This window comes from Erythrolamprus reginae, chromosome 1 (assembly GCF_031021105.1).
Source record: "Erythrolamprus reginae isolate rEryReg1 chromosome 1, rEryReg1.hap1, whole genome shotgun sequence".
Lineage (NCBI taxonomy): Eukaryota > Metazoa > Chordata > Lepidosauria > Squamata > Dipsadidae > Erythrolamprus > Erythrolamprus reginae.
This window is the reverse complement of record NC_091950.1, coordinates 225,339,141-225,352,994: the sequence shown is the minus strand read 5'-3', so window position 1 is coordinate 225,352,994 and position 13,854 is coordinate 225,339,141. Positions and strand designations below refer to the sequence as shown.

Sequence of the window (13,854 nt, the reverse complement as noted above, 5' to 3'; positions counted from 1 at the left end):
TTACTATCACACTGTGGGCATGGTTTATGCAAGACATTTTCTTTCAACATCTTTCAGTGCAAATTGGGTGCTCTGTGTTGGAGCTCCATTTTTGCTATCCCACTGCGTTCCCCGCCATCCAGGCAGTAGCCCACCCCTGGTAATACCAAATCAATAAAGTTGTATTATGGAAATAAAAGAGGTGGTGGAGTTGAACTATATATAAGAAATAACTGTATATCTCTACAAAAATAGAGCGGGTGGCGTTGGTGTTCCCCTGTTTGCCATAGGAGCAGTGCTGGGCTGAGGGAGCCCCACCGACCATTTGGATTCTGTGGACTGGAGGAGGGGAAGGGGGGGAAAGCACCACCTCCGATTAGCTCTCCGAGCAGCAAGCGCTTCATGCCCAGCTGGCGCATGGGTCACTGCGGTGCTTGAAGCGAAGAAACACATACAGGTCCGAGGAGAGAGAGAGAAAGAGAGAGCATGCACCTGCTCGGCTTGCCTACCAGGCCGGGGGCTCAGATTAGGCTTCAGTGATGGATTGGTCTCTCTCTCTCTTTCTCACTCTCTGACTAGCCGGGGCACTCGGCAGTGACTTGTTTAGAGGCGCTGCTCTCCCATGCAGTCCCTCTATCCCTCCCTCCCTCTCCCCTCTCTCTCATGGAGGAGGATGTTCATGGAGATCACGGTCTCCTGCAGGTAAAGGAAAAAATAATAATAATAAAGGGAGGGGGGAGGGAAAGCCATCACAGTCATCGAGGAATGGTGTGGGGTTTGTGGTTGATGAGGATGAGGAGGATGGGCGTGCGCGGTGTGTGTGTGGAGCGTTTCTCCATTGGGAAAGTAAGACGATGGCAAGTTTCTCGGCACGTTAAAGCCACTGCCGATGTGGTCCCCGCTGAGAAACTTGCCACCGTCTTCACTTTCCCAACAGAGAAACACTCCCCACTCATACTGTGTGCGCCCATCCTCCTTCTGACATCAAAGGGGTGCGGTGGCAGGCAGAGGGGAATCCTCTGCCCCCACTCCGCCAACCTCCCCACAATGGGATTCCAGGGGCGTGGCTTTGACGTCATGGAGACATCACTTCCTGGCCAGCCAAGGCTACCGAACACCGAACAAAACCCCGAACTTTGCCCGAAGTTTCAAAAAATTTCGTGTTCATGTTCGGCACGCTGAACACTGCAAAATCCGCACGAACCCGAATTGTGCGAGTTTGGTTCACCCAACACTATTGATCAGTGGAATGGCTTGCCTCCAGAAGTTGTGAATAATCCAACACTGGAGGTTTTTAAGAAGATGTTGGATAAACATTTGTCCAAAGTGGTGTAGGATTTCCTGCCTGAGCAGGGGGTTGGATTTAAAGACTTCCAAGATCCCTTCCAACTCTGTTGTTGTTGTTGTTATTATTATTACTATTATTATTATTTCCACAATACAAAACAGCAAACAAGATCACTAGGCTGGATTTCATATTTCATCACCAGTCGGGCACTTCCCAAGCACCTAGGACTGCAGGATGTGGCAAATTATGTGTGCCGATCCCAGAAAAGTGGCCTTTTACAATTGACAGATGGAGATTTTGTCAATTCTGATGGTTTTCAAATGACTGCTGAGATCCTTTGCCACTGCACCCAGCATGCCAAGGACCACTGGAACAACTTTCACTGGCTAATCACCACCACCACCACCACCACCACCTTAGAGTACTCTAATTTGTTAATTATGTATTGCAGTATATTAGCCAAATAATATTTTAGACCTCCTGTTATACAAGAGTTTTTGATTATCCACCATCTATATTTTGTTGTTTATATTGTATTTTTTTCATTACCATGTTTCCTAGTTTTTGTTTTTGCATATTATTCAGTTAGTCATGATTGGAGTCGTAAAAAGTAGGTTCTAGTTCAGAAAAAAATAAGCATCAATGTTATCAGTTTTATTGTGAACCCAGATGCTTTTGCTTTAAGATACGTATAAAATATTCCTGAAATTTTACCTTTAGTAAAATCTCCCTCCCTCTCTCGCTCTCTTTCTTTGGTATATTAGTAATAAATCAGCATATGAATATTTGAAGATCATTTCATTGTTCAGATAAATAAATATATAATTCTTATTTGCATGATTCTTTGAAACTGTAGCTTTATAAAGATTATTCATCATTTATCATTTATCGCTCTGAGTCCGTCAGGAGAGGGGTGGCTTATAAATTTGAAAAATAAATAAATTTGAAATCTGTCTGTCTGTCTGTCTGTCTGTCTGTCTGTCTGTCTGTCTGTCTGTCTGTCTGTCTGTCTGTCTATCTATCTATCTATCTATCTATCTATCTATCTATCTCAGTGTTTCGCAACCTTTTTTGACCCACGGCACATTATTCACATTTACAAAATCCTGGTGAACATTGAGCGGGGCGGGGGAGGGGAAGTTTGAACAAAAAAAATATCTCTCTTCCTCCCTTTCGCTCTATTTCTGTCTCCCTCTTTCTCTCTCTTCCTTCCTTCCTCTTTCTTTTCCTCTCTCTCTCCATCCCTCTTTGTTTCTCCCTTCCTTCCTCTCTTTTTTGCTCTTTCTCTCTCCCTCCTTCCTCCTCTTTCTCTCTCTCTCTCTCTCTTGCTGTCTTTCTCTTTCTCTCTCCCCCTCTCTCTCCCTCTTTCTTTCTCTTTCTTGCTCTCTCTCTCTCTTTCTCTCTCTCTCTCTTTTTGCTTTTTCTCTCTTTCTCTCTCCCCTCTCTCTCCCTCTCTTGTTATCTCTTTCTCTCTCTTGCTATCTCCTCTTTCTTTCTCTCTCTCTTTCTCATACACCACGCCACAGCAGTGGCATTGGGCAGTAGCCATGGGGCGGCGGCAGGGTGGTCAGCTGTGAGGCGAAGCTCCGGAATGGAGGCACCGACGGCAGCAGCTGGATGTGTTGCTAGATGCTGTACATTCTGGCGTTGCGCTGGGCATGGGCAGGGCTGCCATACAGCCTAAGTGTCTGCCCCCCCATTTTAAAACTACTTTATTTTGCGACATACCAATTATGTATTAAATTTACCTTTCAAAAAAATAAAATAAACCCTGCCACTACAACAAGGTACACTTGTTTGACAGATTAATAATATGTTAATAATACAGAAAATATATTCAAGTGACATCAACATATTACATACATATAAATAAATAACCAGAACAGTGCAAATACACCAAATTAACAAAATATTATTAATTTTGCCATCAACAATATTAAAAGCAGCAATAAGATGGCACAAAGGATAAAGACAAAATACTCCTGCATCACACTAGAAAAATATTTGTTTTCACAATAATACCAATAAATAACAGGTAACCAGAAGATAAATTATACGTAAACTCCACCATAGGTGTAAAAAGCACAGTGCAAGAAAAAAGAAGAGAAAGAGGAGGGAAGAGCAAAAAAACCTTCCCTCTTCTTCTCATTAACCTCTCCATCTATCTCCTTATAGAATTTTCCAAAGTTTGCAAAATTTTAAAATTGCTTTATAAAAAAGAACATACCCTCATGTATCATCAAATCCACATTATGAAGCAAATGTGCAAAAAATCCAAGATTTTTTTCTCATACATGTACCTGCGATTGAGTTCCATAACTTAATATATTTAAGCTTTTAAATGTGTAATGTATAATGTCTCTTAACAAATAGCATGTCCGTGGCTCTAAGAGCAACACCTTTTTTTCTCTTTATTCTTTCTTCTTCTTTTCCTAGGATGTTATCATATCTATTAAACATACGGTGAGATATTACTGTGTATGCATTTAACATAATTTAGAATCTAAAAAGTAAAATAACAAACTCCTGCTTCATATCTTCTCTGCATAAGTCTCAAAATATGATGTAGTTGTTTGTTTTTTTGAAAAGACCATAGTAGCTCTACCCAGCTTCTCCTTTGCATATTCAAATATTTCCACTTCCCACAATGCTTGCTTCTCGAATCCAGGATGGTGTTTGCTTCTGAAATCTAAAATGGCAAGACGGCTCCAAAAAACATGTCAACTCCAAAACAACACATCTTTTCCTCACACTTAGAAGGGAACAATTTCGGGAAAAAAAATCTAACACCATAATCAAAATGTATACCAAATTAGCTCTGATCCAAACTTCATCTTTAACAGCTATGAAGCTCTTCAGGCAGAATAGAGAAAATTAGGCATTTTTGCTGATCTGTGCTCTTGTGTGGTCCTGATTGTAACAATTTTGCAACTGAATCCAATTATCTTCCTTAGCACGCCAACTCACCGCAGAGGTTACCAGTCTTCTTCAATCGCCGGCCCCCCCTAATTTTTCAATTTGGCCGGGCTTCTGACGCCAGTACTGGTAATACTGCCCTATCGGCGGCCCTGGGCATGGGCATGGGGCTGGTGCCTCCGTCCCGGCCCAGCCAGCAGGCAAGTGCTAGCCACGCCATGCCAGCATGTACGGTGTACAACAGCATGTCCAGCTGCCGCTGTCGGTGCCTCTGTCCTGGAGTTCTGGCTCACAGCCGACCACCCTGCTGCTGCCCAGCGGCTACTGCCCGGTGCCGCTGCTGCTGCCACCCTCCCGCTGCCCTCCTGCCAGGCCCCAAAGCTCACCTGCTGCTGCCGCCAGGGAAGCTCCAGCCGGGCGGGGCACTGCAGCTGCCGGAAAATTTGGAAGGCACAAAGAAGGAAGCTCAGCTTCCGGTCTCACAACTTTTTGCTCTTCGCACTCTCAGCAAAAAGTTGTGAGACCAGAAGCTGAGCTTCCTTCTTTGCAGCACACCTGACCATGTCTCGCGGCACACTAGTGTGCCGCGGCACGCTGGTTGGGAAACACTGCTCTATCTGTCTGTCTGTCTGTCTGTCTGTCTGTCTGTCTGTCTATCTATCATCTATCTATCATCTATCATTTATCTATCCATCTATCTATCTATCTATCTATCTATCTATCTATCTATCTATCTATCTATCTATGTTTTGTAGATTTTCATGGCTACAGATATGAAGGCCTTAGCATATTCAGGTTTCTTCCCATGTAAATCATAGCATATTAATATTTGAAAACACATTCATGTGCTTTGCCTATATATATATATGTGTGTGTGTGTGTTTGACAGTAACAGGACATTAGCTTATTAGATTAGCTGCATCTCAGAGTTCCATTACATTTGATGTGAAATGAAATGATTTTTATTTTCAATGAAAATAAATATTGATTATATTTTGTTCTGGGATCCTTCTAACTAGTGCAGAGATCAGGAACAATAACAGATTGATAGATACAAAACCTGATTTATAGGGAAATTGACCAGCAGTAATATTTTCATATATTGGTTAATTGGTATGAATATTTAACTGATGTAAATACTATATTCAATTGAGCCTGAATCCTAGGGACTTCATGGATATAGCTATTTAGTTTACTTGGAGAGTGAGTTGCTTAATATTAGGAAACATATTTCCTCAAAATATTTTCAAATCAGTTTCCTATATGCAATTATTCGTATTGTTCCAGGCTTTTCTACAATTATTGACCATTTGTTTATTATAGATATGTTTTCAGTATTTCAGCAGCTCCAAATTGAATATCTGCATTTTTCTCCACGTTCCATCTAAGTGAATGCAGATGTTGCTTGATCAGTCTCGGCTGCCTTCTGCTTTTAATAAGAACCAGATTGACAAATAGCTCAGCGGAGAAAGCAGTTTACATTTAGGGGAAAGGGAGATGGCTGAATACATAGCTTCTATTTTACCAATTATAGCTCTCATGTTCTAATTATATACAGCTCTTAGTCTCTGAAGAATCAGCTAGGAAGGAAGAGGGAGAGAAGATAACATCTCGAGCACCTTGCTGGTCACCTCTCACATGTATAGCTGTGCCCACAAAGAACATGTATGAGCATTCAAGCATATAGTACATCAAATTAATTACCTTCCCAATGATGCTTCCAACTTCCTGTTGGAAAGAAAATGGCAACAAAGTAAGAATGTAAAAGTTTTAATTATCAGTAAATCATATTTATTTGGCTCATGGTGTTTAATAATTTCCTATCACAATTAAATAGGTACTCAGTGCAAAATAAACCATTTCTTTATTAGCAAGAATGTAAAACAATGCAGAAAAGAGCCACATTTTTGGAGTTCCAAAGATTTTGGGATAGCCAGTGTTCTCTTGCCCTGATAGGCTCCCTTGGACAGTTAGTTCTTACAGCCATGACTGTATAGCCATATTTAGTATTAAATGAAAAGTTGTTATTGTATATTAATGTTGGCTATGTAAAACCTAAAATCCAAAATGCATTGAATATTAAAAGAGAACCTCTGCCAGCCTTTGGTATCAATTAAACAAAGATATATGTTTGTTACATCAGTAGAGGGTTTTTCTTTTATGCGACACTCCCTCTCCACCTCTACTACAACAAGGTTTACATATTTGTACTTTGCTAGTAGATTAAAAAAAACAATAATTTTACCATGTAGCTTTCTTCCTCCACCATTCAAGCCAAACACTTTAAAAAAAATTGAATAGCCATGTCCAAATAACTACCCTAACCCTAATAACAACCCTGTCCACTCCTTTGCCCACATTTACAGTAAAATGCGTATAATGCATGAACAGATTTGTGGTAAACAGGAATGTTAGTGAACCCACTATACCACAATTTGGCAATCTGAGGTTCATGGACACTTGCTTTAAAGCTTCAATTCAGATCAATGGTTTGAATAGATATATAAAATTTTCTCTGATTTTTGAGATACAGTAATGTTACATAACGTATCATGCAAGTTGTAACAATTTGTTGTCTAACTGATATTTTAGAACCTCCAGAATTTTCAATAAAAGAATAAATCCCAGTAAGGGATTTAAGTACCAGAGTACTTTCAGGAACCCCTCCAGAAGACATCAACTCTTTTTAATCCTCTGTAATAGCAACCCTAGTTCTGCATTTCTCTGTTTCAGGCTACTCTTGATATATTGCATATATTTGACTTTCTCTGTCAATTTATTTGCCAAACTAATATGGAACATACTTCTGGAAACTCCCTGAAATCCATCTCAGTGAGGATCTTTGTTTTACAGAAGTACTATAAATTTCTCTGCTTTGTTGCTATACCTTGAATTGCTGACTTAATGTGTTTCTTCTTTAAAGGGATATCTTTATTTATTTATTTATTCATTAATAGAGTTGAAAGGGACCGTTAGGTCATCGAGTCCAACCCCCTGCCTGAGCAGGAAACCCTACAGCACCCCAGCCAAATGGAAGTCCAATCTCCTCTTGAAGGTGTCCAGAGTTGGGGAGTTCACCACCTCCCCTGGCAGGCAGTTCCATTGGTTGATCGCTCTGACCGTCAGGAAGTTCTTCCTTATTTCCAGGTTGAATCTCTCCTTGGTCAGCTTCCAACCGTTGTTCCTCGTCCGGCCCTCTGGTGCCCTGAGGAATAAAGAGACCCCCTCCTCACCATGGCAACCCCTCAAGTATCTGTAAACTGCTATCATGTCCCCTCTAGACCTTCTTTTTTCTAGGCTGTCCATGCCCAGTTCTCTCAATCTCTCTTCGTAAGTCTTGGTTTCGAGTCCCCTAATCATTTTGGTTGCTCTTTTTTGCACCTTCTCCAGAGTTTTGATGTCTTTTTTGTAGTGAGGTGACCAAAATTGGATGCAGTACTCCAGGTGGGGTCTGACCAGGGCATAGTAGAGTGGTATTAGTACTTCCCTGGTCTTGGAGCGTATTCCTCTGTTGATGCAGCTTAGGATTGAGTTGGCTTTTTTGGCTGCTGCTGCACATTGCTGACTCATGTTTAGTTGATTGTCCACCAAGACTCCAAGATCTCTTTCGCAGTCACTACTGCTGAGTGGGGTATCTCCCAGGCTGTATGTATGTCTAGGGTTCTTTTTGCTGAGGTGGAGGACTCTGCATTTGTTGGTGTTGAACCTCATTTTGTTGGTATGGGCCCACTGTGATAGTCTGTCTAGGACTTCTTGTACTCTGAGCCTGTCCTCAAGGGTGTTGGCTACCCCCGCCAGCTTGGTGTCATCTGCAAATTTTATTAGTTCCCCTTTTATTCCCTCGTCCAGGTCGTTGATGAAGATGTTAAAGAGTACAGGACCCAGAACAGAGCCCTGTGGTACTCCACTGTCTATTTTTTCCATGTGGATTTGGTGCCGTTGAGGACAACTCGTTGGGTGCGGTTGGTCAGCCAACTGTTTATCCATCTACGTGTGTAGTAATCTACTCCATTTTTTTCTAGTTTGTGGATTAGGAGATTGTGGTCGACTTTATCGAAAGCCTTACTGAAGTCCAAGTATATGAGGTCCACTGAGTTGCGTTGGTCAACTGACTTGGTTATGGTGTTGAAAAATGATATGAGATTGGTTTGGCATGATTTGTTTCTGATGAATCCGTGCTGGCTATTGGATATGATCTTGTTTGTTTCTAGGAAGTCGGTAAGTTGTTTTTTGATTATTTTCTCCAGTATTTTTCCAGGTATAGAGGTCAGACTGATTGGTCTGTAGTTGCCTGGGTCGGTCTTTTTGCCTTTTTTGTGGATGGGGACTACGTCAGCTCGCTTCCAGTCTTCCGGTAGGTCTCCAGTGATCCAGGATATTTGGTAGATGAGGAGGAGTGGTTCCGCTATGGTGTCTGCCAATTCTTTTAGGACTTTGGGGTGAAGTCCGTCTGGCCCTGGTGATTTGTATTCGTTGAGTTCCCTCAGGTAGTCCCTCACTGTGTTTTTGTCTATGTTGAGTTCGGTTCTGGGGCAGTTTGTTGCAGTTAAATTGCAGATTGGTTGGAGGGAGGTTCCCTTTTGTGTGAAGACTGATGCAAAGTAGGCGTTGAGTAGCTGTGCTTGGTCATTGCTGTCTGTGATTTCTCTACCCTCTTCGTTTTTTAGTGTGACGATTGTTTCTTTGATTTTCTTCTTATTGTTGATGTGTTGGAAGAATCTTTTTTTGTTGTCTTTGACTTCCGCTGCAAGGTGTTGTTCATATTGTGCCTTTGCTGTTTTTATTTTTTGTTTGCAGGAACTGGCTGTTTGCTGATATTCCGCTTTGGTTATGAGTCCTTCTTTCCATTGTTTGTACTTAGCTTTTTTTCCTTTTATGTCATCTGCGAGGGCTTTGTTTAGCCATGCAGGTTTAGTTTTGGTTTTCCTGTTTTTCCTTTTCATGGGGATTGCGTTGTTTTGGGCGTCTATGATGCTGTTTTTTTAGGATCGCCCAGGCTTCCTGAGTGGTTTTTCCTTCTAAGAGTTCATTCCAGGGGCATTGTTCAAGGTTCACTCTGAGCTTGTTAAAGTCCACTTTTCTGAAGTCTGGGACTGTAGTGGTGTTGGGTATAGTAGCTAGTGATTGCACTATGTTGAATTTGAGGATGACGTGGTCGCTCTCTCCCAGTTTCCCTTCTTCTTCTGTTCCCTCTATTGTTTCTTCCCTGTTTGTTAGTATTAGGTCTAATATAGCATTCCTTCTGGTTCCTGTTTCAACTTTTTGGGTTAGAAAGTTGTCAGCTAGACTGGAAAGAAATTTGGCAGACTTTCCGCTTGGTGCTGAGTTAGTTTTCCAGTTGATGTCTGGGTAGTTGAAGTCCCCCATTATTGTCGTGCTGTGTTTGTTGCATATGTCTGTTAGTTGGCATGTGAAGAGGTCGTCCATTGTGTCTGTTTGATTGGGTGGTCTGTAGTATACTCCAATTGTGGTGTTGCTCTTTTTTTCTTTTATGTTGACCCATATGATTTCTAGGGGGTTATCATCTTTGGTTGGATGTAGTTCTGTGGCAGTGTAGTGGTCTTTGATGTATAGTGCAACACCTCCTCCTTTCTTGTTTGACCTGTTCTTCTTGAAGAGGTTGTAACCCATTATCTGTGTGTTCCAGGCGTGTGTTTCGTCCCACCAGGTTTCTGTGATTCCAATTAGATCGTATTGGCCCTCGTGTATTAATAATTCCAGTTCATCCTGTTTGTTTCCCAAGCTTTGTGCGTTCGTGTACAGGCATTTTAGATGTTTGTGTTTGTTTGCAGGTAGAAATTTTTTATTCTCAGGTTTGTTTGTAGGCTTGTCCCGTTCCCCTTCCTTGTTTTGTTCAGTGTTTTGTCATATAGTTTGGTCACCCTCCCCTCTCAGAGCTAGTTTAAAGCCCTCCTGATGAGTTGGGCTAGTCGGTTGCCTAGGAGGTTCTTCCCCGCTCTAGTGAGGTGTAGCCCGTCGCTTGCTAGAAGCCCTTCTTGGAGATAGTGCAGGCCATGGTCGAGGAAGCCAAAGTTCTTATGGCGACACCATCCTTTAAGCCAGTGATTTATCTGCGGGATTTTGCGTTCTCTGGCGGGGTGTCGTCCTCTAGTGGGGAGGATGGAAGAAAAAACAACCTGAGCACCTGTTTTTCTGATTGTGTTGCCCAAGTGGTCATAGTCTTTCATAATTTGGTTCATGTCTTTCCCTGTGTCGTTGATTCCCGCATGAATCACCAATAGTGGGTAGTAGTCCATGGGTTTGAGTATTTTGGTGAGGTTTTCAGTTATGTCAGAGATTTTAGCTCCAGGGAGGCAGCACACCTCTCTAGATTGGTTGTCTGGTCTGCAGATGGGAGGCTCAGTTCCCCTGAGGATTGAGTCTCCAATTACCAGTACTCTCCTTTTCTTTTTGGCTGGCTTGGGGTGAGGGAGGTTAGCTTCTGTTGTTGAGGCTTTTGGTGGAGTTGTGTTGTGCTTGGTTCTTGGTGGTTCTTTGTCAGATGTTTGCAGGTTTTCTTGTTCCGAGAGTACTGAATATTTGTTGCTTGTAGGCAGTGGGGTTGGGAGGAGGAGGGTTGGAGTTGGTGGAGGCTTGTTTTTTCATCTTAGGGTGATGTGTGTCCAGCTATTTACTGCTTCTGGGGCATGGATTCGGCTTAGCTCGTCTGGGGTGTTGGTTTTGTTGGGAGTCTGATGGATTTTCTCATTGTGATGTTGGTGCTTCAGGGTTGTTAGGTTTTTCTCTAGGTTTTTGATTTTTTCCTCAAGTAGCTGGATGAGTTTGCATTTGTTGCAGGTAAAGTTTTGGAGGTTTGAGGGGAGGAGTGAGTACATGGAGCACAAACTGCAGCACACCATGGATTCAGTTCCGTCTTCATCTATGCTTGTTCGGGGAGTGACTTCTGTGTGCATGGTTGGTGTATCTTCTCTCTCTCTCTCTCTCTCTGTTGTTCTTTATGTGTGTGGTAGGTTGCAGGGTGGGTGCGGGAGAGTGCAGAGGTGACATGTCTGCTCTTGTTGCTGGGTTGGTGATTTCCTCTGCTTCCCTGGTCAGCAAACCCGGTGTTCTTTTGCCTCTCGGTGAGCTTTTAGCTTCTTCCCAGCATGCACCAGGAGTATGCAAATTACCCCCTGAAGCTCAGATTCTTACGTTCTAGCCGGGCTGGGGCTTCTTCGTACACTGACGTCTGGGGAACCCCCTGTGTCAGCTAGGAGATTAAGGCTTCTTCCGCTGACGTTCCCACTGTCAGCTGTATGCTAGTGCGAAGCACCGATGTCAGCTGGACGTTGGGATTGTTGTTGGGGGTTAAAGGAGGCTGCGGATACAAAGCCGGATCATGGAGCGGGTTTGGGCTACTTCCGCTGACGTTCCTACGTCAGCTGTATGCCTGTGCAAGGCTCCGCTGTCAGCTGGGTGTTGGGATTGCTGCTGGGGGTTTGAGGAGGCTGCAGAGCGAAGTCTTGGGTTACTTCCGCTGATGTCAGGGGCTCAGGGGAACCTCCTGCGTCAGCTGTGTGTCGGGAACAAGGCCCTAGCCCTGGTTTACAAGCTTCAGATGTCTCAAGCCTTAGTTGATAGCTTGGCTGGTAGATATATCTGAAAATATGATTGCTAGGATCCCTCCCAACCACTAGGGGAGCTGGAGCGTTGCTGCCAGATGAGGTGACTTTTCAAATTGATAGAAGCTTTCACTTCCGAGACCACAGGAAGTCTCTTGGTCTTTGTTAAATTGATGGAACACGTGGTAATGGCGGTGCCTAATCCTAAATCAGCATTGGGAAGGCTCAGGCATTTGCAGAGTCAGTTGGCTCCTAACGCTGTTGAAATGAGCTGCAGGAGGCTGATGGCTCTTCACTGAGGACTTTTCTTTGCAAGCTCTCAGGTAACTTTGTTGGGCTTATTGGAGTCAGTTGTGTAGGGCTGGCTAGGGAATAGGGCTCTTGGAGGTTCACCTTTCCCCCAATTTAAATTGCAGGGCTGTGGGGAATCGGCTGTGCCTTGTTTGTCTTGCTTGGTGCTGCTTCGGCAGGCACTTTAGTTGCAATTGCAGTTAAAACAGTATGGAGATCAGCTGGGAGGTTTCTATAGCATGGAAGTAATTTAAATCAGCTGGGGAGCAGCAGAACTAATCGGGTTGCCTCAGCTGGGTAATGGCAGAGTTATATACATAGGTTGCCTTTCTCTTTCTCTCTCTGGTAATGTACTCCCTCTGTTAGGTATTTTTTGGTTCCGTCTCTCTTACTTTACACTTTAGTAAATGACAGCGTGGTTTTTCTTTTCTCTTTCTCTCTGGTAAGGTGCTCTCTGTTTCACTCCCTCCCTCACTCACCTCCGTTTGCTGCTTTGAGTTTCTTGTTGTCTCTCGTGGTTCCTTATTATTAAGTTGAATCTGGTTCCTTATTGTTAAGTTGAATCTGGTTTGCTGTTTTTGCTGATTTTGCTAAATCTATAGTTGAGTTATTTTAACTTTTTTAAACTTTCACTGCCTAGCGATGTAATTAAGCATCTGCACGGATCGCCATCTTGAGAACAAGAGGTTTTGAAAAAAGCAAGAGAGAACATAATTCATAATCAATTTGCTACACTTACATGTTTAACATTTTGTTTAGCAGAAAGCTAACAGTTTTGTTAGGTAAGTGTTTTTACATGATTTATTACTTATTTCATCTTATTTCACTACCTTATTATTAATTTTAGTGCAAATTAGAAGTGATGATGTGAAAACACTTCAGTACTGCTCACCTTTCCATGCATCAATAATCTGATGGTGAGAGTCACATTCAGACCACCTTCAGAGACTTTAGATTCCATATTTTGTCTTGGAATATTTGGATGATGTAGAAAGTTTGGAAACTCAAAGAAATAAAGATGTATCTCCACGGGAGATCACCTGCCAATGAAAAAGCAAATGCTCCTTTTGTAGGATAAACAAATAAAATAAATATTTGTTGTCACTCAGCACATTAGCTGCAGCTTCAGGGCTAAAGGTGAGGATAAATTTCTATTCAGCAATCTCAATAAACCCTTCTCACCACAGAGGCCACTTATATATATAGTATAGCTCTCCTGCCACCATTATTCAATTTCTCACATGTGAAAGTATTTTGTATTATACCAGAATTGAAATTCTATTTTTTTGCCTCAAATCTTTTTATTGCAATTTTTAAAAGATTTTTTAAAAATCCCATCTTGATTATTTCTATCAATAACTTAAGTTGATGAACATATTTAATACTCCTTCTTCCTCCTGTTTTTCCTCCAATAAGCCTGTAAGGTTGATTAGGCTGAAAAAGAAAGAAAGACTGGCCCAAGGCCACTCACTTGCCGTTCAATGCAGGGCTAGAACTCTGTCTCCTGTTTCCTAGTCTACTGTTTTAACTACTAGGATTATCAGTCTTTGGCAGTGGAATTTATTTTGAAGAAAGACCCCAATTTTGGAAATTGTCCACATGGGCTATGGTATTTTTTTGTGTCTGGCAAATATAAAGCATGAAAATCAAGCTGTTATGTAAATATTTCCAATTGATTGAAAAAGTGGGTCATGTGTTAGCCAAATGCTCCCGGCTTTAAGATTTATCATTGCTATTAAATTATACACGCTTCATGCTTCAGCATGCAGGAGAGCTACATTAGCCTTTTTTCATTGTACTGGTGAAAGATAAGCATTT

At 42.2% G+C, this 13,854-nt stretch overlaps 1 protein-coding gene across 9 annotated transcripts in view; it reads right to left on the bottom strand.

The window, feature by feature from the left end:
* Positions 1 to 12,997, bottom strand: part of PCBP3 (poly(rC) binding protein 3) — an 89,800-nt gene extending 76,803 nt beyond the window's left edge. For all 9 annotated transcript variants that reach the window (XM_070732291.1, XM_070732292.1, XM_070732293.1 and 6 more), the window contains exons 1-2: positions 12,929 to 12,997; positions 5,888 to 5,911 (exon numbers count right to left, since the gene is read on the bottom strand). In XM_070732291.1, coding sequence (XP_070588392.1) covers positions 5,888 to 5,911; positions 12,929 to 12,997 — 93 coding nt within the window. The remainder of the gene's footprint in view (positions 1 to 5,887; positions 5,912 to 12,928) is intronic.
* Between the last annotated feature and the right edge of the window lie 857 nt (positions 12,998 to 13,854).